The sequence below is a fragment of the Heteronotia binoei genome, chromosome 13 (genome assembly GCF_032191835.1).
Source record: "Heteronotia binoei isolate CCM8104 ecotype False Entrance Well chromosome 13, APGP_CSIRO_Hbin_v1, whole genome shotgun sequence".
Lineage (NCBI taxonomy): Eukaryota > Metazoa > Chordata > Lepidosauria > Squamata > Gekkonidae > Heteronotia > Heteronotia binoei.
This window is the reverse complement of record NC_083235.1, coordinates 67646947-67671252: the sequence shown is the minus strand read 5'-3', so window position 1 is coordinate 67671252 and position 24306 is coordinate 67646947. Positions and strand designations below refer to the sequence as shown.

Genomic DNA, 24306 nt, shown 5'->3' with positions numbered 1-24306 from the left:
TCTTGAAGGTGCCCATATACCCTCTCACCCTTGTACAAATCCTTGAAAGGGGCATAATCAGGTTTCATTTAATCTTACAAGGGATCCAGCATAAACAAGGAACTGGTGCACTGATAATCTAAGAATTGTACACTAAAGATCATAGAAATCTAGTGACTGGGTTCCTCTCTTTTTAATTACCAACCCAATACGTAGCAGAAGCAAGGTGGAAAAAAATCCCTGAAGCATGTCATTAACTCCTTTCTTTGATTCACAAAGATTTGCATTTTTGGAGCAGTTCAAAGCTAATATAGTAGAATATATCCCCTACCATTAAGTATGGATTCTCAGTGGTAGCAACCACATTGCTAATTATCTTATTCTCCTTAGCCAATGGGTGTGAATTAAGAGCACAACAGAGACTGCAACCCACAAGCGCTAGCAGATGCCTGTCTGGCATATAAGGGTCCAGGATACACCTGCCAGGAAAGACAACTGCAACAATTTCAAATGGGCATCTGTGTTTCAACTGCCAAGAAAAGGAAAAATGCTAGCTGGCCAACCGGAGATACAGATGTCATCTTTGCATGTACATGTATTTTAAAGAACATAACTAGCAATAATTTTTTATAGTTGGGATTGGCAACACTAGGTCTCTCAATCATCTCAATCAGGGGAGGGACGGTGGCTCAGTGGCAAAGCATCTGCTTGGTAAGCAGAAGGTCCCAGGTTCAATCCCTGGCATCTCCAAAAAAGGGTCCAGGCAAGTAGGCGTGAAAAAACCTCAGCTTGAGACCCTGGAGAGCCGCTGCCAGTCTGAGTAGACAATACTGACTCTGATGGACCAAAGGTCTGATTCAGTAGAAGGCAGCTTCATATGTTCATCCCAGCTCTTTGGGAAAAAACAATGCGGGCTTACTCCCCGTCATCACAATATCCCACCAAATTACTGCAGAATAAGAGGATTATATTGTATAGTCATTATTGAATAGGAAAAAAGAATATGGCTTTTTTATTGATTTTAAAAAGCAGTCAGTGCTGCTAGATTAATTATCCTTATTTAGTGTACCTAAATCATGCTTTGGGTGGGTAAAGGGAGCTTTTTAAATTGTCTTCTCAATGAGGCCTCAGCACCTATAAAGGAAGGCAAATGAAAGGGGACAAATGGTCTTGTTACAATCCCCCCTCCCCCCTCTCCCCTGGCCACACACGACTTTCACAACCAGACTCCTGGAAATACTCAGAAATCCACTTCTCCCAGCTGGGTTCCATGCAACACATGAATATGGACTCCGTGTTTTCATAACCAAAGTTTATAATTAAATTATAATTGTTGTTGTTGTTGTTGATTTCTCAAAAAAAAAAGAAAAATATGAAATTCAGCTTCAGTCCCTGGATACTTACCAGTACCTCGTAGCCAGCAATTTCCACCTCAAAAGATAACCACCTCAAAAAAGTAAATATAGTCTGGATAAGCTTTTTTAAAAATCTAAGCAATCACTGGGTTAAATCGCATGACCCTTTTGTTCTCAGCTCAAGCAACCAATGGGAACCAGATTTCTGTGAACATCAAGGAAGAGCATGTGGAAAAGATGTGCAACTGCATGCGGAGCAGAATAGAATAGCAAGAGGAAAGCACCACCAACAAGAAATAAGCATGACGGGAGCAAGCAAATTACAAAAAGAGAGGAAGGGAAGACCTCACAATGTTGTGCAACACCACAAGAACAGGAGATGGCAAGACTGGTTAATAAAATAGTACCTGGGTAGATACCATCTCTGTGTAGCTGCTGAGCGTATCCTCTGAGAACTTAGCCAGCTGCAGCAAGAGAACAGATTGGTTATTCTCAAGATGCTTAGAGACAATACACAAGGAACATCCCTCTGAAAAAAAAAGCTCACCAGTGGGAGACAGGGAAGAAAGGACCTAAACAAACTCCAGAACACTGCCTTTCACAAATCAAGCATTAAAACAAGTGGCCCAACCTCATTCCTAGTGTCTTACAGAGATGGAGTCAGTGAGGGAAAAAACAGGTTGCTTACCTGTAACTGATTATCTTCGAGTGATCACCTGTGCAGTCTACACACTTGGGTTCGTGCCCTTTGGTCGAAGCCAATCCCGGAGAACTCCAATAGCAGCATAGCGTATTTTTGGCAGGCTCCTCTCCCGCTCTGAGGAGCAGGCACACAGTACACGTGCCTAGAACGGGGGGAGGAGCTCTGCCTCCCGCTCAGTTTCTTCCAGTTGCCACTAGCAAGTCCAACCACGGGTAAGTAGAAAGAAGTGCCAGCAGTGGGGAAGGCTGGGCGGGTCGTGTGTGACTACACAGGTGACCACTCGAAGATCATCAGTTATAGGTAAGCAATCTGTTTATCTTCTTTGTGGTCCCTGTGCAGTCTACACATTTGGGTAAATAACGAGCTGAGCTACGTGGATGGTGGGTGCTGGTAAGAAGATCTGAGCAACCTAAAACCAAGCACAGGTTAGCAGCGCAGAAATGCATGATTTATTGCAGGCTCACCTGAAATCCAGTGATGAGGTCGTTACTAGAGAACAGAGGACAACACCGATCTCCCAAAAGACATATCCTGCCAGGAATGGACATCAACAGAGTAGGGTGTCATGAAAGTAGTGGGAGAAGACCAAGTGGCTGCTGCACAAATGTCTTCCAGAGGGACCCCATGGAAAAAGGCAGAAGAGGTCGACACCGCTCTGGTGGAATGGCTACGAATTACTTCAGGTAAGGGTTCCTTTGCAAGTTCATAGCAAACCTTTATAGTGGAAGACACCCACTTGGAAAGGCGTTGAGGTGATACCTTGGCACCTTGCTGAGACAATCCGTAGGCCACAAATAGCCTTAGGTCCTTTCTGAAAGCAGCTGTCCTTTGCAGGTAAAATGCAAGTGCTCTGCAGACGCCCAGTGTGTGTAAGGCTTTCTGGATATTGTCAGTAGGGTTCAGACAGAAAGTTGGCAGTACAATGGACTGAGAGAGATGAAAGGGGGAAACAACTTCGGGCAGGAAAGTTGGATCCGAGAGCGCAATACCACCTTGTCTCTGTGAAAGACAGTATGCTGATCTAAATGCTGATATGTCACTTGCTCTTTTGGCCGACGTAACAGTCACAAGGAAGGCCGTCTTCCAAGAAAGGAGTTGCAAGGAAGTAGTGGCCAGGGGCTCAAAGGGTTTGCCCATGAGCTGCGTGAGAACCAGGGAGAGGCTCCATAGAGAGAGAAGAGGTTTGATGGAAGGCTTCAGATTGAATATCCCTTTAGAAAGGTCTCTGACAATGGGTTTGAGAAAACTGAAGATTTGTTCACCAGAACATGGAAAGCTGAGATAGCTGACAGATGGACTTTTAGTGACGAAAAACTGAGGCTCGCATTAGTGAGGGATAGTAAGTAGGAGAAGAGCATCTGTAAGGAGGCCTTATAGGGGTCCACAGAGTACTTCTTAGCGTAAAGTGAGAAACGCTTCCACTTTAGTAGGTAAAACTTGCGTATAGAAGGCTTCCTGGCATCATGGAACATCTCCCTGATCTCTGGAGGGAAGGTTAATGTTTGATTCTCCAGGCGGTCAATCAAAAGAAGGCTGGGTTGTGATGGTAGACATTCCCATTGTGTTGTGTTGGAATGTCAGGGATCAGAGGCAGATGATGGAAAACCCCCTGTGAGAGTAGCAACAGTGGAGAAAACCAGGGCTGACGTGGCCACCATGGCGTTATCAATATACAGCTCGTAAGGTCCGTCCTTATTTTTTATATGGTCCTGGCTATCAATGGAATTGGGGGGAACATGTAAAAGAGTTTCCCCGACCACCGATGGAGAAAGGCATCTCCCAGCGACTTGTTCACTGGGGGACCCCTGCTGAAAAAGACTGGGCATTTTGTACTGGTGGGTGATGCAAAGGCATCTATTTGTGGAAGACCCCATGCCTGGAATACAGGACCGAAGGTAGTAGTCGGTGAGCGACCATTCCAGGTCGCTGGGCTTCGATCTGCAGAGTGCATCTGCATGAGTGTTCATTGATCCTGGGAGATGTACTGCAGAGAGAAAGATGTTGTTGTGAATGCACCAGTTCCAAAGTTGCTGAGCCTGATTGCAGAGGGAGGATGATTTCATGTCTCCTTGCTTGTTGATATAATATACAGTGGTGACATTGTCCGAGGCCACCTGGATGTGATGACCTTTCAGTTGAAAGAGGAAAGATTTCAGAGCATGATGCACAACCCTGAGCTCCACTGCATTGATGTGCTCATGTTGTCCACTGGTGACCACGCTCCCTGTGGTGTGAAATCCCCACAGTGGGCTCCCCAGTCACTGAGTGAGGCATCCGTTGTCAGCATTCGCGTGAGTGGAGAAAGTTGAAATTCCTTGCCCATTAGTAGGTTGGTGTTGAATGACCACCATATCAGAGAATATAGGACCTTCTCTGGAATTGTTAGAAGTAAATTTTGAGGATGGGAAGCTAGTCTGAAGTTCTGGAGGAACCACAGCTGCAGGGGTTGCACCCTCAGATGGGCGAACGAATGACTGCGGTCGTGGCAGCCATGAGACCCAGAAGATGTTGAATGGACTCCGCAGTTTGTTTCGGGGTAACGAAAAAGAATTTGATCAAAGTCTCTAGGGCTTGGGCCCTGTCTAGGGGCAGGAAAGCTTTGAATGGCACCGTGTTGACGACTGCCCCTATGAATTGAAGGGTCCGTGTAGGTCGCAGATGGGATACCGTGAACCTGAGGTAACAACGGTGGTGCAGGCGAATAGTGACGTGGAAATAGATGTCTTGCAGGTCCATGGAGGCTAGCCAAGCATCCTTCGGTATCAACTGTAAGATCATTTGTAGAGTGATCATCCAGAACTTCTGGGGGCGAATAAACCCGTTGAGGTCTCTCAGGTCCATGATGAGGCATTTTCCTCCATCTTTCTTGGGAACGACAAAGTAACATGAATAGAATCCCACCCTGAGATCTGAAGATGGCACAGGTTCTTTTGACAATAAAGAGTGCACTTCATCAGAAAGAGCTGGAGAGAGAGGAGTTGGAACGAAATGCGGGAATACAGGCAATTCGGAAAACTCGATGACGTATCCCACTCTGATAATGGGGAGGACCCAGACATCTGTTATAAACTCCCAAAGATGTTGAAAGGGAGAGAGTCTGGTTCCTGGGTGGGGTGGGAGGGAGTATACTGGAATTTCTGGATGAGCAAGGTCGTCAGACCGACTGCTTGCTGGCTGGGGATGGGCATTTGGATTGGCTTGATTTGTGTTTCGAGTAAGCAGATCCCGTTATGGAAGAAAATTGCTTCCATTTCCAGTTAGCAGTAGGTCTCGGAAGATAATACTTCTTGTGGGATGACCATTGCCTAGGCCTATAAGGTTTGGAGGAAGTAGTGGGGGTAGCAACACCCAATCTCTTTGCTTTTTTCCTGCTGTCATCAACATTGGAGAGAACCTCATCCATGGTAGAGTGGAAGAGGTCCTTCCCATCAAAGGGGAGATCCTCTACTTTGGTTTTGAGGTCAAGCTGAAGTGTGGTAGAGCGCAATCAAGCATGGCAACGAATAGCTATGGAGGTAGCTAGCACCCCAGACGAGCAGGAGGCTGCATGCTTAAGTTAATTTATTTGTTGCTGGGAGACAGCAGATAGTTCTTGAATGATGGCTGAAGCCTGAGGTTGTGCAGAATCAGGTAGGTTGGCGAGCAGAGGGGTCAAGCGACCGGCTAAATTAAAGTTATAAGCTGAAAAATAAGCCAAATAGGTATGGAGCTTGCTCAGAGTGGTGGTGGTGGTGTACAGCTTCCTACCTAGAGTGTCCAGCTTATGGCCCTCTCTTTCAGGAGGGGCAGGATGTCTAGTTGGTTTGGATTTAGAAGCAGAGTGGATTATCATCGAGTTCGGGGCAGGATGTGAAAACAGGAACTTTGCATCTGAAGATTCCACCCTATAAAGGGCGTTGAGATGTTTAGGAGTAGGTGTAATGGAGGCAGGAGTCTCCCTAGCCCCCTTGAGAGTTGCAAGATGGACAGGCAACATGGGTAGCAAAGTGGCCGGTGGCAGTTGATCCTGGACCAGTTTGCAAACCAAATCAGTAACCTCGGGCTTGTCAGTGTTGACTGCGATGTGCAGTGCTTCTGCCATCCATGTAATCATCTCCAAGTACAGTTTAGCCCCATCAGACAGAGATAGCGGACTAGGAGGGGTGATGCCATCAGGCTGATCCAGAAGCAATGGATCTCCAGCCTCCAAGGGAGAAGACGCTGATGATGAGGCATCTGAAGAGGTGTCCTCTGTGTCCTTAGGAAGTGAAGCGACGGGATCTTTTAGCAAGAGATCATCTGGCATGTAGATTGGCTCGAGAATGGGAGCAGGTAGTTTTGACGGTGCTCCAGCGACTGCAGGGGACTTATTATGGTTGTAAGCTGGCTGAACTATGACAGACACCATAGCAGAGAGTTTTGCGGGTTCCAAGGGCCTGGAACTGAAGGAAGGACCGCATAAGCAGCAGGTTTACCATCTGGATAGTGACGGCGAACCCATCGAGCATAAGTATCCGGAGATGGTGTTCTCAAGGGCGTGGGGGTTGGAGAACAGCACTGACAATGGTAGGATGTTGATGTTGAGCCTTGATGTTGAGCGAGATCGATGGTGATGCCTGTGTCTGTAAGAAGTCCTGGAAGTCGAACGGCGTTGCCTTGATGTGAAGCGAGAACGATGACGGTTTCTATGAAACCCTCTCGAAGTTGAGCACCCACACCTAGAAGCCGTGTCGGCTTCGATAAGATGTTCTCGATGTCGAGAAGTTGATCGACTTCGGCAATAAGATCATGAACGGGTACGGCAGGATTTGGATCGCGAGTGAAATCGTTTGTGGGTAGATCTCAAGGAGGCGAGCTGTGTAGCCTTGAGTATGGTAAGCTGAGTAAGACGACGTCGTGGGGATTGGCTCAGGAGAGAAAGGTCCGGTACCTCTTGAAACCAAGCCAATCAATCTGGAACTGTAGAGAGCTGAGAATCCAGTTGAATCTGAGAGCCAGCTCCAGCAGAATTGAGGGCTTTATTCAGTGTGGTGGCTGCAGAAATCAGAACATCCAGGTCGAAGGCGTCATTGTCTGGAATCAAAATGACAGTAGACGCATCGAGAGAAGCCCATGAGGTTGCCAAAGTGGAAGGGGCCGAAGTGGAAGAGATAGGAGCCGAAGTCAAAGCCATAGAAGGAGCAGGCAACATGGTGGAAGTCGTAGTGGAAAGAAGCGGCAGTGTAACAGAAGTTGTAGGAGCTGAAGTCGAAGCCATAGAAGTAGAGGCCGTAGAAGTCGAAGTTGAGATTGTCAGTGCTGAGACCGACCTTTCTGGTGTCTTTGCAGGAACCTTCGGTGCCGTAGATCGATGCTTCTCTTTTTTGTCGGGCTTATGCTTCTTTTTACGAGAAGGAGCCAACGAAGCCGAATCTCCCCACTCCTTTTGGGGGGAGGCAGTGAAGTCTTCGAGACAGTGGATTGGGGCATAAGTGAAACTTGTAGCAGATGGCTTTAAAGACGCGCCGCTCAGTTTTTCAGCATCTGTCTGCCAAACCCCTTACAGTGGACACAGGTTTCAACTTTGTGTCCCTCTCCCAGGCACAGGAGACGGTACGAATGCCCATCAGTGGATGGGAGTTTGGCCCGGCACTTTAGGCACCTTTTAAAAAAGGTGGTCGTCCCCTTTTTGTCTGCCAGGATAGAGGGGGGCGGAAGGGGGGGGCGAAAGGAAGAAAAACAGCACTCACGAAGGATCCTCTTTTTTGTAGGTAGACAACGAAGACAGAAAAATGACAACGAAGAAGGGTGAAGGAAACGCTGAGGAGAACCGCTGAAAAGAGGAGCTAGCACAACGAGGACCGGTAAAGGCAGCGGTAAAAAAGAAACTGAGCTGGAGGTGGAGCTCATCCCGTTCTAGGCATGCGCACTGTGTGCCTGCTCCTCAGAGCGGGAGAGGAACCCACCAAAAATACCCTACGCTGCTATTGGAGTTCTCCAGGATTGGCTTCGACCAAAGGGCATGAACCCAAGTGTGTAGACTGCACAGGGACCAGGAAGAAGATCTGTAGGTTCACCTTGGGACTGTTTTTAGATGCAGAAGCCAACTGTGACCAGAGCCAAGCATTTTTACATCAACAGCACTGGATATTTAAAAATGGCCAATGAAGATGGGAGGGGGGAGGCAACAGCACCAAAACCAAAAGTGGCTTGGAGGAAACCAGGGAAGGAAGATGAGGGCCAAATGAAACAAGAGGTGAGATCATGCAGAACAGGACACAGGTCATTCAAATCTGGTCCAAAAGTAAAAGTAAGGCGTGGAAAGATGATACAAGCATCACATTTCAGGCAGGTGGAGGAGGCAGTGATAATCCCTGCTACATTCCAAATGAATCTGGAGAAAAGCGAGCATGAGAAAATGCTACTCTAGCTCAAGACAGAATTCAGCCAAGACACAAATAAGCATTTTTGGCATTAAGGGCAAAGATGCAGAATCACATCAGAGATGCAATCACATAGAAAGAACTACACCTATTTTGTGGGCTGCAGGGCAGAAAAGTCTAAAAATGAAAAACCATCTGGGAATATAAGCTTGGGTGACAGGAAAGAGCTGGCAACAAACGAAGAGGGAAGCGGAAGATGAGGAAAACAAGCTTCACATGCCCACAGCAAGCAAGCAGGGGCGGGGGGAGAGGGCAACCATCAGGAGACACTGAAGGAGCAACTAGAGAGGGTAAGAGTCAATTCACACAAAGATAACATACACCCCTACTATTCCTGTCCTCCGCAGCATCTGACGGTGCAAATGGTGGCATCTTTACTGATTTCAGACCACTGCTCAATTGCAGAACAGCCGAATTTAGAGCAAGTACCATTTTACCTGGGACAATAAGGCAGTTGGATTTTCCAGATTCCCACTACTTGGGAAGAAATCCTGACATTGCAACCAACAGTCTGTCAATCAAGACCTCCTACCGCTCCTATTTTGCCCATTCACTCTTTAACAGCTTGTTGACCCGTTTCAGATATACTTCTTTATTCCTCCCTCCCCTGTGCTACACTAGTATTTCCATTTGTATGCACTGATAATTCACAGGAGAAACCATCTAAAACATTTGGGGAGGGACGGTGGCTCAGTGGTAGAGCATCTGCTTGGGAAGCAGAAGGTCCCAGGTTCAATCCCTGGCATCTCCAAAAAAGGGTCCAGGCAAATAGGTGTGAAAAACCTCAGCTTGAGACCCTGGAGAGCCGCTGCCAGTCTGAAAAGACAATACTGACTTTGATGGACCGAGGGTCTGATTCCATATAAGGCAGCTTCATATGTTCTTCATATGTTCATTTGCACACAGGAACATTTCCGTACTGCAACTCCAGAAGCTACTTGTTGATCCCACTCTAGAATCAATAATCTTATGCTGCCCTTCCTCTCCCCTTCCTTTCCTACCCTATTGGCTAAGTGCTTACCAAGGAAGTAGGTGAGGTCTTGCTCATCTGGGCCAAGACTCTGGCTTCACCAAAGGCAGTAGCAAGAACCCACAGGACTGGAAAAAGCAGTGGTAGGATGGGCAGTACGCCATTGACCTGTAAAAAGCATTCCAATTCTCTAGTAAGTACAAAGACTCTGCATAGCTGGAAATGTTGCATTAGCTCTGGGTAGACTGAAACAGGAATGGAAGTTTCTTGCTCACAAAGTGTTATTTTACTTTTCTGGATTGAGACCAGCACTCAGAATAATTGGAAAGGAACGGTCCCCTGTGCAAGCGCCAGTCGTTTCCGACTCTGGGGTGACGTTGCTTTCACAACGTTTTCACGGCAGACTTTTTACGGGGTGGTTTGCCATTGCCTTCCCCAATCATCTACACTTCCCCTCCAGCAAGCTGGGTACTTATATTACCAACCTCAGAAGGATGGAAGGCTGAGTCAACCTCGAGCCGGCTACCTGAAAACCCAGCTTCTGCCGGGGATCGAACTCAGGCCCTGAGCAGAGCTTAGGACTGCAGTACTGCAGGTTTAACACACTGCGCCACGGGGCTCTTAAGTATAGGAAAGGAAAGGTCCCCTGTGCAAGCGCCAGCCATTTCTGACTCTGGGGCGACGTTGCTTTCACAACGTTTTCACGGCAGACTTTTTACAGGGTGGTTTGCCATTGCCTTCCCCAGTCATCTACACTTCCCCTCCAGCAAGCTGGGTACTTATTTTACCGACTCAGAAGGATGGAAGGCTGAGTCAACCTCAAGCCGGCTACCTGAAAACCCAGCTTCCGCCGGGGATCGAACTCAGGCCCTGAGCAGAGCTTAGGACTGCAGTACTGCAGGTTTAACACACTGCGCCACAGGGCTCTGTCAGAGTAACTGAGCATAGCAAAAACAAGAATAAAGCATGAAGAATATAGTTAAAAAGAGACAAATAAGGGTACAGAGGTCCAACTCTTCCCCAGAAATTGATATATCCCATGGCACAGAGTGGTAAACTGCAATACTGCAGTCCAAGCTCTGCTCACGACCTGGGTTCGATCCTGGTGGAAGCTGGGTTCAGGTAGCCAGCTCAAGGTTGACTCAGCCTTCCATACTTCCGAGGTCAGTAAAATGAGTGCCCGGCTTGATGGGGGGAAAGTGTAGATGACTGGGAAGGCAATGGCAAACCACCCCGTCAAAAGTCTGCCAAGAAAACATCATGATCTGACACCATCTTGTCTGAAAGTCAGCAAATTGGAAACAAGGCAAGCAAGGAGGACCCCCATGGACAAAATGTTACCACACTTTCACAAAAGGAGAATATCTGAACCACCAGCCACAGTATTCTGGATGCTCTCGATTCCCATGAATGCACATAAAACAAAATGGAACTGAACTATGTAATATTTATGGAATAAACTTTAATGGTACATGAACAACAAAGTCTGGCACTAAACACAGCCGGGAGCTGCTTCCATTTGCCAGCCCACACCAAGCTGCTTTCTGTGCCAGCTCAAACATCCAAATCGTGAAGTACCATTCAAACTAGACTGCCTCTCAACACCCCTACCTCTGAAACCTTGCTGTTACAAAGGCCAGAGCATCAACCCATTGCTCTGACTAGACTGTAGCATGCAAACAGAAGGCATCTCATTGACAGAATACTGGCCATTGCCGGGCTGCACAGCTACTGCAGCTATCTGGGTATACCAAAAGCTCTTCGTCCTGGCTGCAAATGGATACTTTAGCAGAAAAGACAAAATCAAATCAGAAAGGACAAGAATGGCAGGTTCTCTTCCCACCCCCACCTCCCCAAAATTACAGATTTCAGATCATCAGTGCTTCAATTCAGATCTGAACTGCTGATCTCCTGCAAATCCCAGTAAAGTGCTTTTACACAGAGGCAAATCTGCAACTTCCGCATTACTCTGAGATGGAAAACAGAAACCTCTTGCGATAGCCATTGCCAGGAAGTCCAAGGGCAGCAAACCGAGATTAAACACCTCAGTAGCAATGGACAAAGAACAATCCTAACCCCCACCCCCTCAAAAAAAGGAGCTAGGAGCCTACTTTACACGGGAGTGCGTTCGAGGCAAACTGCTCACGTTCCTTGGTGTGCTGGCATTAAGTCAGTACATTTCACACCCACACTACAATATTCTTTGCAACTGGTTTTCAAAACAAAGCACATCAAGCATACCCCGATATATGAATATTATCTCAGCGGGAACTGCTGAAAGGAACATAATTTTTCCTATAAGGAGGAATTAACTTCAGTTGTGACAAAATAGAGGAAGGTGAAAAAAAGGAAAAGTTTCTTTTACCTGGAGCTGAAGAAGCATGTACTGCCACGTGACTACTCCGGGAGCCTTGAAAACAGTCCGTATGGCATTGGTGGCCAAGAAGCTGATCTGCCATTGAAACAGAGGAGATGGCAAACCACGTGACTATCCCCTCAAAGATTCCATCGGGGTCCCCAAGGTGCTGCCCATACATGCTGTGGCGTCTGCCAAGAATTTTTCGAAAGTGGGCTGGGTCAGGTGGGGCTTTTGCCCTGTAGGGCTTCTGATTAGCCACTGGAGATCTGATGTGATGGGCAGGGGCTTTTTTTTTTTTTAAATGCTGCTTTGGAAACAGTTGCCACCACAGCACAAGGGTCTGTTTGGTGTAGTGGTTAAGTGTGCAGACTCTTATCTGGGAGAACCAGGTTTGATTCCCCACTCCTCCACTTGCACCTGCTAGCATGGCCTTGGGTCAGCCATAGCTCTGGCAGAGGTTGTCCTTGAAAGGGCAGCTGCTGTGAGAGCCCTCTCCAGCCTCACCCACCTCACAGGGTGTCTGTTGTGGGGAAGGAAGGTAAAGGAGATTGTGAGCTGCTCTGAGACTCTTCGGAGTGGAGGGCGGGATATAAATCCAACATCTTCTTCTTCTTATCTGGGAGAACCGGGTTTGATTTCCCACTCCTCCACTTGCACCTGCTAGCATGACCTTGGGTCAGCCATAGCTCTGGCAGAGGTTATCCTTGAAAGGGCAGCTGCTGTGAGAGCCCTCTCAGCCCCACCCACCTCACAGGGTGTCTGTTGTGGGGGAGGAAGGTAAAGGAGATTGTAGGCCGCTCTGAGGCTCTGTCCTTGAAAGGGCAGCTGCTGTGAGAGCCCTCTCAGCCCCACCCAGCCCCCCGGGGTGTCTGTTGGGGGGAGGGAACCAGGTTTGATTCCCCACTCTTCCACTCGCACCTGCTGGAATGGCCTTGGGTTAGCCATAGCTATCACAGGAGTTGTCCTTGATAGGGCAGCTGCTGTGAGACCTTCTCAGCCCCACCCATCTCACAGGGTGTCTGTTGCGGGGGGAGAAGATATAGGAGACTGTAAGCTGCTCTGAGTCTCTGATTCAGAGAGAAGGGCGGGGTATAAATCTGTAGTCATCTTCTCTTCTTCTTCACTACAGAACTGGGTGTTCATTTATAAAAGCATACTGTTAAGCAGAGCTTCTGTCCAAACTGTTAAGGAGTTAGTCAGTCAGTCAGTCACTTTTTATTTGTATCCTTCCCTCCCCGCTCAGGGCAGCTAACAAGAACTTAATGCATACATTGTACAATAAGAACAACAATAAATAACATTTTAACTACAGTTGATTAAAATCTATTAAAATTCTAAGTTACAATTAGAGTTAGCCTCATTCCATGACATTTTGCAGTTGTCTCTGCATTCTTCACAGCAGCCATTCTGTGCCTGCTCCACCACCCGATGTCAGAATTCCAATGGTGCCCTCAGGCTCAAAAAGGGTGGGGACCCTTGGATTAAAGAAATGCCATCGGGTTATTAGTACATTACAGTCTCACTAACCCAAACCAATATTTGGTTCACTGCCCAACATTTATCAGGGTTGATCAGGTTCCAATTCTTCAGCAACGGAGCAAGTTAAAAATCTGAACCTCTTCTCTTATAACGATGCAAGCTGAGGATGTACAAGAATACATGACACTAGTGGACTATTTCTAAAACTTCCATTTACAGCAGTTGTATAAAGAGACAATCCTGACCCCTGAAGATGCCGTCCTTAACTTGACCACCTTGGCTAGGGGCAGTGAATTTGCTCCAGTTCTCTCCTGCACACATAATAAACTTTTCCGCATACTGAACAACTAAATTAGCAAGCACTGAAGATGTTAACTCTTCTACCCCAAAATGATCAATAGGTAACACTTTTTAAGAAGCAGGAAATCCATTTAGATGTCCCTGGCACCTGAATAGGGGCAAATCTGATGAAGAAGATGATGATATTGGATTTATATCCCGCCCTTCACTCCGAAGAGTCTCAGAGCGGCTCACAATCTCCTTTACCTTCCTCCCCCACAACAGTCACCCTGTGGGGTGGGTGAGGCTGAAGAGGGCTCTCACAGCAGCTGCCCTTTCAAGGACAACCTCTGCCAGAGCTATGGCTGTCCCAAGGCCATGCTAGCAGGTGCAAGTGGAGGAGTAGGGAATCAAACCCGGTTCTCCCAGATAAGAGTCCGCACACTTAACCACTACACCAAACTGGCTGATCACAATCCATTCACACAACTTAGAACTTACCAGCACAATAGGAACAGCATACTTCAGCATCACTGACTGTACCGTGAACCTCTCATTATCCAAAGCAGTCACGGGACGGGACAAAGCCATGTCTAAACACAACCTGAAATTGGCAATGACCGCTTAGTCCTTAATCCAAACAGGTCCATCTTCATTCCCTAAATATATGTGTTCTTCTATCTAGGGGTGTGCACAAAATGGAAATTGGTATTTTTTCAGGTTTAGGAATATTTAACCTGAAAAATATTGGTAACACACCAATATTGGAATTCAGGAAAAAAATCAGTATTCGGGGGGAAATCAGTATTCGGGGAAAAATCAGTATTCGGGGGGGGGGGGAATCAGTATTCGGGGGGGAAATCAGTATTGCCAAAATTATTCAGCAACATGCCTCCCCTTATCTCCCCAAGTCGTACTGCAGCCGTAGTATGCCTCAGCAAGGGAAGGTATTTCTCTTTAAATAGCCTTCCTTTCCTTGCTGAAGCATACTGCTGTTGTGGAGTGACTCGGGGAAGGAAGATATTTAAATTTTAAATATGTTTCTTCCTGGACTCCGCTCATAGAGGTGGCATGCCTCAGCAAGAGAGCGGAAGGCTTTAAATGCCATTAAACCCCTCCATTTGGCTTCTCCCTCCCTGAAAGGGGGGGGGAACCAAATGGGGGGATTTAATGGCTTCCTCCCAATTTAAAGGATCAGCGCAGCAGGTCTGCCTGTCAGCTGATCCTTTTAAACGGGAGAGAGGCATTCAACCCCTCAGTTTTGCTCTCCCAAGCTCCGAAGTGGGGGACAGCAAAACTGAGAGTTTTGAAACTGACCTGCTCTCACATACCAAGCCAGCCTGCCACAGTAGGGCAGCTGGGGAAGGGAAGACCAATAGGAGAGGCATGTTTAAATGCTCCCCCTTCCCTTCCACACATCAGGGAGGTATGCCTTGCTTTCCCTCCCCAAGTCAGGGCAGTTTGGGGAGAGAAGGCAACGGTCAGTTTCAGTCCCCTCCACTTGGAAGCCCGTTCAGAAGACTGATCAGGGAGACATGCCTTTCCTCCACCAAAATAAAAGCCAAATAAGATTAGAGAATCTGACCGATAAGGTATTTTTTGGGTATTTATGTGGTTCGGCACGACAAATGCACACCTCTAGTTCTATCCTGATTTGTTCTGCATTTGATGGTATGGAGTTTAAGCATTACAAAATAGATTTTGTTTCACCTCCTGAGAAAATTAACAGTTGCTCAAGACTCAAAATGCATCTTGCAGATTTTGGAGGTCTAAGCTCTCTTACTCACATATGCCAACATCCAAAAGGCCTTATATATTAGTAGCCCAGTTAAAATGGGAAGATGAGGAAATTATTTTAAACAGGATATACCAAGTTCTGGCACTGTTTCAAGTATTTTATACTCTTGTGTTGCATTTCCCAATTTTATGCACAAGATGTATCACTACCTCATTACACCGTGCAACGGAAACAGCAACAGAAAGCAAAGAGCATATGGCAGACATTTTATGACTATAAGGCATTCCCTAGCGTTAAACTGACTATGGAATTATTAATTTCCTTATACACTCTGCTACAAATCAGTTACAAATTATGATAAAATGGTGGCCAGGCCCAGGGAGCTTACCTGACATTGTCAATGACAGGAGTCTTTGTGACACGAAACAATCGATACATCTGGGGATTATGAGGGCCCTTCTTCACCTCTCCACTTGGTGACGGTGGAGGAGAAAAAGGAGGAAACAGATCCCCTGGCTCCAGAACTATGTGCTCATCATCCTGTTAGAAAAATAGGAGGTAGTGCTATCACTGCAAATACTACCCATTATTCAAACTTCCTTTAATTTGTTCATTGTAAGTCCAATTGTTCTCACCTAGAGGAAACAGTTACTACTCTCCCTTGACTGGACTGACCTTTAATTTAGTGTTAAAAGAATAGAAACAGAAGAATTTTCATTGTATCAGGAAGTTTTGGAAATTTCCACCAAGGCATTAATGGCATTGCAATCCACAGTCATGCCTGCACTGCGAGCTTAACACTGTCTTCTGGGCAGTATTTCCTCTCTTTTTTTTTTATATACACAATTTTATTAGTAACATATGGTAGCAAAGTTATATCTGTATCTTACAACTTAAAAAAGGAAAAAATTATCTACCCCATATCTTACTTTTCCCCCACCCCTCCCCCCGTTACTTGACCCCCGCCAGTGTTATTTACTTAAAAAAAAACCCAAATATTAAAGGTACCCTTAACTATTAAAAAACCCCAAAAGTTATACTCTTGTTTTAAAAACTTAATCATTATCAAAGATTGTCCAATGTCCCTTTATTTTCCACTCTTTTTCTACGTATCTTCTGAACTTCTTCCACTCCAACTTAAAAAGTTCTAAATCATAGTCTCTTAATATTCTAGTTAATTTGTCCATTTCACTCCATGACATAACTTTTATAATCCAGTCCCATTTCTCTGGTATTTTTTCTTGCTTCCACAGCTGCGCATACAATGTCCTAGCAGCTGAGAGCAAGTACCAAATTAAAGTTCTATCTTCTTTTGGAAATTTTTCCATATGTAGTCCCAACAGAAAAGTCTCTGCAACTTTATTAAACTCACATCCCAAGATATTAGAAATCTCTTACTGAATCATCTGCCAAAACATTTTAGCTCTTTCACAAGTCCACCACATATGGTAGAAAGAACCTTCATGCTTTTTACATTTCCAACACCTGTCTGGCATCGTGTTATTCATCTTTGCTTGGGCAGTATTTCCTCTCTAAAAGCGCTCAGGGAAAATCAGTTTTTTTGAGAATCTAGCATGTCTGTATCAGTCACCTGAATTATTAGCACATTAAAGTTAACCAGTTTTTTGTGGGACAAACTCTAGTAAGCCAGAGCCTTCTCAGTTGGCCCTTGGTTGGTATATACACAAAGGTACAAACAGAAGGAATCAGTAGTATTAATTCCTAAGAAGAGTGGAATGTCATGGGTACTGGGGACCCTGCAGAAGAAGCTGAGCCTGCAGAAGACACTGTGCCCCTGCCACCTGCACCAGTGCCCCTGCCTCCTGCTGGAGAAGATCCAAGCCCCCCTGCCTCGCCCTCTCGGGTGGCTCGTGTGTGTGACCGCCTTCGTCAGGACCTCAGGGATTGGAGGAGGGCGGCACGCTCACGAGCAAGACGCTCCCTGAGCCCTGAGTTTTGAAAGGATTCTGGCCCTTCTAGGAGTGAGGATGCTTGAGTCTCAGCAGGATCCTGGCTGCCTCTCTGAGCCAGCAATTAGCCCAAATGGGCAACAGACAGCAGAGGGCTATATAGCTGTGGGCTTTGGGAGGAGGCTTTGTGGAAGCAACTAGTCACTTACCTGACGTTCTAGCATCCACTCCGGCTTTTGACTTTGGCTTCTGGACCCCCTGACTTTGGCTTTGACTTCTGGACCCCCCGACTTCGGCTCCTGGACCTCTGACCTACGATACCTGGACTGTGATTTGGTTTTGGCGCCTTGGACCCTCTTTGCTCACCGGCTACAGACCTTGGACTGCCCCTGGACTTTGCCTGACCCGGCCCCAGCCCGTGACATGGAAGACCCAGAACTCCAAGTCACAGGTGTGTTAGATTAGATTGAAGAACACGATGACTCTTAATCAGCTCTTGTGTTCAATAGCCCAGGGTGTGGGTGGACTACTCCCACAGGCAGTTGAATTGGCAAACCAAAATGAATAGAGTGACAATTCTTTTCTGCATTATATTGGCCTCTCCAAGGGCCTAACTACATTGAGTCTGGCCAACTGGGAGTTCTGTTCTAGGAACTCCGTTCCCAAATGCATGGGGGTCCAATTGGGATCAGGATGACGCTTCACATGGAGAGCCTTCCCTACTTCTGCACCGGACAAACAGACGGAGAGCAGAGGAGTTATTACAACAGATGGGCAGAAGACTTAGCATTTCAAGACACAGATGTGTTACGTTACACTGCAGATAAAAACAACATCAAAAGAGTGAATCACAGCTGTCCTCCTCCCTCTCTGAAGCAAATGTTTACTAGAAACCACACAAACTCAGAATCCAGACACTGCAACAGACCTTGATATCAGCATTGTTCTCATATCAGGACCAGCAATACTATTTAGAAGTCATTCACCTGTGCGTCTTCTAATGAAATACATACTATTATGTACCAACAATGCCCTACTGCCATTTAAGACGATCAAACTACAACTGAAGTCTTCAATAACAAAATTCAAAGCCCACTCCAGCTGTTCAGTTGGAATTCATACACAGATCTGAAAGGGCCCAATGGGGCCCAACAACATGTTATAGTTTTTCTGGGTCCATCCCTGGGTCTGGTCGCCAAACACTCTTTGAGAACTCTGAGCTGCAAATTCAGTTGTCAGGCAGGCAGGGGCCCGATTCAAACTGAGACCACTCTCCATACATGCTGCAACTCCAGTCAAGCTCCTAAGTGCCTAGAAATAGAGCTCCAAGCACAGGAGATAGAGAAGACCTCCCCTGTTGACCAGACTTGGGGATGGACCCAGAAAAAGGGTAACATGGGTAGGCCTAGCAGAGGTCCTCTCGCTACAGAAAACAATTGTCTTTCTATTCATCTCTCTATTCATGCTTTTTAATGTCTTTCTATTCATCTTATTTTGACTCTTTACCTGAAGATGGGAGTAGTTCACTCACACTCACACATTGCTTTTCAATGTCATGTAACACACCTATGACTTGGAAGACTGGGTCTTCCAGTCTCCTTAGTAATTCCGACCGCCCGCTTCTTCAAATTGTACCTTTGTGTATATACCAACTAAGGGTCAACTGAGTAGGCTCCAGTTCACTAGAGTTTGTCTCACAACACACTGGTTAACTTTAAGGTGTTAATCATTCAGCTGAATATGACCGATGCAGATAAACTAGATCTTCTCAGAACTACAATCTTCCCTGGGTTCTTTGAAGAGGGAATTTTGACTATTAAGCTGGTTGTAAGCCTGCCATGCCATTAACCCCCTGGTAGAAATTTCCAAAACTTCCTAATGCGCTAAATTTCTTCTTTTTCAGTTCCTTTTACACTAAAAGAGGCCATTCTAGTCAAGGGACAGTAGTTACTATTTCCTCCAAGTGAATACCATATGGCCTCCAATGGAAGAATTACAACGGTCAGCGCCACCTCAACAGCACCATTTCAGGTAACAAGAATTTTGGAGTAACTCTAGTCAGAAATATCTTCAGGATTGAATTTGGTGTGTGGATTCATAGGCCTGACAGTGCAATCCTAGGCTGAGTTACTGGTTTTTTAGATCTCTGTACTTCAAGTGGATGCAGGAGGGCCTGATTGCAATGTAAACCACCTCATGGAATTTCACCCCATGGCACATCCTGCATCTATTCAAACATGGCGCATTGCCCGCTGTTGTAGATATTGCGTTCCTCTTGTGTGGCCTTGACCTGTGTAGACTGAGACACTGTAGTTTCAAAAACACCTGTTTTCATTTTAAAAAGAAATTTCTCACTGGGATCCAGAGCTCTGGGAATACCCTGTGCTGCAGCATTTACAAAGATAAGGGGGTGCGGACCTGGCTCATCTCTCGGATGAGAGACCTAAAGGTTCGAGTAACAGCAGAATACAGGTGTAATAAACTCAACCCACCCCCCCCAGGATGCTTCTAGTTCCTGAGTTTGGGGGAGAGGGTTTTTTTTTTTAAAAGAAAGAAAAATATATCATTTTCAATCAATGCAAAAGGGCCTATAATACACAAGACTCCCCCCCCCCCACAACCGTGAACATCCTCTCGTCTCTGTGAAGCACTCGAAGTGTGCGTTTGCAATAAAAAAGGCCAACGCCATGGTGGGAATTATTAGGAAGGGAACTGAAAACAAATCAGCCAGTATCATAATGCCCCTGTATAAATCGATGGTGCGGTCTCATTTGGAGTACTGTGTGCAGTTCTGGTCGCTGCACCTCAAAAAGGATGTTATAGCATTGGAGAAAGTCCAGAAAAGGGCAACTAGAATGATTAAAGGGCTGGAACACTTTCCCTATGAAGAAAGGTTGAAACGCTTGGGACTCTTTAGCTTGGAGAAACGTCGCCTGCGGGGTGACATGATAGAGGTTTACAAGATAATGCATGGGATGGAGAAAGTAGAGAAAGAAGTACTTTTCTCCCTTTCTCACAATACAAGAACTCGTGGGCATTCGATGAAATTGCTGAGCAGACAGGTTAAAACGGATAAAAGGAAGTACTTCTTCACCCAAAGGGTGATTGGCATGTGGAATTCACTGCCACAGGAGGTGTTGGTGGCCACAAGCATAGCCACCTTCAAGAGGGGTTTAGATAAAAATATGGAGCAGAGGTCCATCAGTGGCTATTAGCCACAGTGTGTGTGTATATATAAAATTATTTTGCCACTGTGTGACACAGAGTGTTGGACTGGATGGGCCATTGGCCTGATCCAACATGGCTTCTCTTATGTTCTTATGTTCTTAAGTCTCAAGCCCTCTGCTTTATAACCATACCATACACCCTACATTACCAAGTAGCTTCACACAGAAGGAAGAGTTACTGTACCTTTATCCCTCTGAGAGAAGTGAAAGATTCTTGTCCTGGCCTCAGGGCAACGACATCACCTTCTACCAACAAGCTGACAGGGAGGTTGACAAGATGGCCATCCCTGTAGGCCCAATGGAGTGACCATGATGGGGCAAAGGGCATGTGAAGGTCAGGGTACATGGAGTTTGCCCACTTCAGCTCTTTGCCGTCTGTCAATGCATCTGAAAAGCAGATTTAACGAGATGTGAATGACAATCCCTGAGGCAGGGTTCTAGTGAAAAACATTCTACTGTGGCAAAAGTCTATCATCTCACCACTAGGTGAACCACATTTTTGCAGTTGCACTGTGCTCTGGCTCGTGGCTGATCCACAAACCGAACCATGAACCCATATAAACTGGAAAGCTGGCTTGTGAACTGACCCAGTTCATATAGATTTGTAAGTCATTTAAAGTTTAAACCTCTGATTTCTGGTCCCCATGGATTTTGCAGAGAGCAGTTTAAATGGCTGTGAGCCATTTAAACTAAACAGCTGGGCAGCAAGGAGCCATTTAAACCTGTGCTTTTTGTTCCCCATGAAAAGTCACGGGGAGCACAAAGCAGGCCATTTAAACCAAACAGCTGAGAGGCAGGGAGCTCCCTACCACTCAGCTGTTTAGCTTAAATGTCTGGGGGCCATTTAAACCACTGCTTTCCACTGCAGAGAGCCAGTCTGGTGTAGTGATTAAGTGTGTGGACTCTTATCTGTGACAACCAGGTTTGATTCCCCACTCCTCTACTTGCACCTGCTGGAATGGTCTTGGGTTAGCCATAGCTATAAGCAGGAGTTGTCCTTGAAAGGGCAGCTTCTGTGAGAGCTCTCCCAGCCCCATCCACCAGGGTGTCTGTTGTAGGGGGAGAAGATAAAGGAGATTGTAAGCTGCTCTGAGACTCTAATTCAGAGAGAAAGGCAGGGTATAAATCCTCCTCCTCCTCCTGTTTTTTTTTTTGTGAAGAGCAGAAAGCTACTGCTTCTGCTCTTCACCAACTACCACAAACTGCATCAAAATTCATAAAAGTTTATGGTGGTTCTTCAGTTCGCCGAAATTAATGACGACCTTTAGTTTGTCAGCCAGTTCATGTCCATCCCTACTAACCACCCCCAATTGTAGACAAGGCAGACACACACACACACACACACATGTGCAGGATCATAAAACCAGCCTGAGGAGGCAGCAGCCTCACCAGTTATTCTGTTGATTATGTTCCAGAGCCTCCTTTCAACTTCCCGGCACTTTAGTCTTTCTTGCCGTACAATGAGAAAGAGATCGAGCAGCAGCAGGAGGAACAGTGCCAAGGCATTGACGATTTCGGAACCCTGACTGTTCAAAAACAAACCATACAAAATTAGAGTTGGACGAATAATGGAATTAAACACACACTCCGTGAGGTCTGCGGCTGGCCTTGACTGCCTCCGTGGATTCATGCTCCGACATTAGGAAGGCAACCTCTGCCTTTAAAACAGAACCGAGGAACTGCCTAGGCTGGTCTGCAAAACTATATTAATTCAAATAATTCATTTATAGTGGCAAGAGGAGTGTGACTACCTGGGAAACAGGCCTGTCTCCAGCTCTCTTGGTCCCCAGAAGTTTGGAATGCCTAAAGGGAAGGCTTAGTAAGCCATTTCAATGGTAATTATGATGGCGGCTTCACAGTTTGGGTGCAAAAGGTCCATGGTCTCAAGCAGCCCACAGATATGTGTTTAATCCTCGTTTGTTTCACTCCAAAAATCATCCCCTAGAATATGCATCTTGCTCATGAAAGGAGTTTTACCACCTTCTACAGAATCCTGTCCCCTCCCACACCACCACCACTAATTCTTCCAACAGGGGATTATGTTATAAGAGCAACGGAGCAGGATAGTATACAGTAGACGCATTCTCATTAGCACATTTTCCTTTAGGGGAGGAGCACTCAGTACAGCAAAAGTAACAAAATCCTCTCAGAGGACTCCGGTACAGCCTGTGTCTTCTTGTAAAAACTGTGACAAACATGGATATTTTCCCCCCAAATACACTGACAATCATGGGATTCCACCCCCACCCCCCAAAAAATACATTGTTTCTGGTACAAGTAGATTAGCAGGCAAGACAACAATATGGATATGGAGTTTTAAAAAGAAGCCAAACTATTAAGAAGCTCCACATTTCAAATCTCTGGCCTGCCAAACAGGTGAAGTTTCATCATTTTCTAAATAAATATGTTTCGCGTTGTTTCAGGATGCTATTTTGGGAGTTAATCGGACAAGCTTATGCAATTTGGTCATCAATTGCTGTTCAACTTCCAGTGCAATCCTACAGGCAGTAGGTAAAAATATATAATCAGCCACGTCTAAATCTGCAGATCCCCTCCATCCCCTGGTTTATGACATAATCTCAGAGGCATCATTCCTCACAACAGGGTTGTTGTTGTTGTTAGACAGGGTGCCTGTGCCTTCCCTAGCTGTGTCATGGTATGGAATTCCTCTGGCAGAACTCCTTATTTGCTGCACCAATGAGAGAAGCCAGTACTGCCAAATCTCTTACTAAGTAACTATTTAAAGGCACATGAACACGTTACTAGAACAGGCACTGGCAGCCATCGCCATGTGTGTTTTGACTTTGACGTTTGATCCTGATACGGAAAGCAGATGAACGTGTTTTCCACAGGAGTCCTTGCCCAAAAAAACTTGACAGGGATTGAAAGACAAGGTCCAGACATGAAGGCTAGAGGAGGAACAGAATGCAAGATCACACTGAGACTTGGTGGCCACACACCCCTCTGACCCTGCCAACGGGCAGCTTACCTTCCCTCTGGCTGACTCCCATAACAGCTTAAAAGAAGCAGCACTGTTAACAGCATCAGGGATGCCCCTGGCCAATGGAAACAGGAACAACGGTTGCCATGGTACAGAAAACTGGCCTTCCATACCTCCTACAAGAGAAGGAAAGAGACCAGATCAACACACCTGAACCTTGGATTCTTTTGAAGTTCACTACAAAAATAGCAGAAAAGTCAGCTATAGAAACTATCCCCTCATGCTGAACACTGGAAAATGTAGTTTGGCTAAGGGACAAATCAGGTCTCTGAGTTGGCCTCTGCACACCAGAAAGGACCATCACATGACGGTGGCTGCTGGAACCACCGCTAGAGACAGGCACAAACTGAAGAAATGGCAGTTTATTCCAGTTTGTGGTTAGTGAGGTCCCATGAACCAAAAAAACAGGACAAATCTCCCATGGTTCGTGAACCAGTTCATGAGGATCATGGATCTTCCCTCCCGTCTGCTGTGGTGGCTCCCCGAGGCCAGCAGGATGGAAAGGGTGGGGAGATCTTGCAAATACCAAAGGAATATTCCCTTTAAAAGGCTTTTGCAAGGTGCTGTGCACAAGTGATGCCAAACAGGGAGTTTACCACTTCTGGGTGAACTCGCCACTTGGACTTCACTCAGTCATGGCAGCCACTTGCAAAAGCCGTTTAAAGGGAACATTCCCTTTGAATGGCTTTTGCAAGCTATTTCACCAATCCTCTTTGCTCTCCCGTTTGTAAGCAGCAGGGAATGAAAGGGATCACTGAAATGCTGAAATGGCTTGCAAAAACCATTTAAAGGGAATCCCACTTGGAAGACTGGGGGGGGGGGGAGCAATGTTCCCTCTAAGCTGCAGAGTCTTGTGAACAAAAATTCCACTTTGTGAGCTACCGGCATTAAAGTTGTGAGCCGCT

The 24306-nt window shown here is 46.2% G+C and overlaps 1 protein-coding gene across 5 annotated transcripts in view; it reads right to left on the bottom strand.

Annotated features, from left to right (window-relative positions):
- TMEM94 (transmembrane protein 94) overlaps window positions 1-24306 on the bottom strand; it is a 146448-nt gene that overhangs the window by 58678 nt on the left and 63464 nt on the right. For 3 of the 5 annotated variants that reach the window (XM_060251944.1, XM_060251941.1, XM_060251940.1), the window contains 8 exons: window positions 23390-23517; window positions 21790-21926; window positions 20585-20787; window positions 15652-15803; window positions 14027-14129; window positions 11774-11860; window positions 9460-9576; window positions 1742-1798 (listed from right to left, as the gene is read on the bottom strand). In XM_060251944.1, the coding sequence (XP_060107927.1) occupies window positions 1742-1798; window positions 9460-9576; window positions 11774-11860; window positions 14027-14129; window positions 15652-15803; window positions 20585-20787; window positions 21790-21926; window positions 23390-23517 (984 nt within the window). The remainder of the gene's footprint in view (window positions 1-1741; window positions 1799-9459; window positions 9577-11773; window positions 11861-14026; window positions 14130-15651; window positions 15804-20584; window positions 20788-21789; window positions 21927-23389; window positions 23518-24306) is intronic. The other 2 variants (XM_060251943.1, XM_060251945.1) reach the window with 2 other exon arrangements.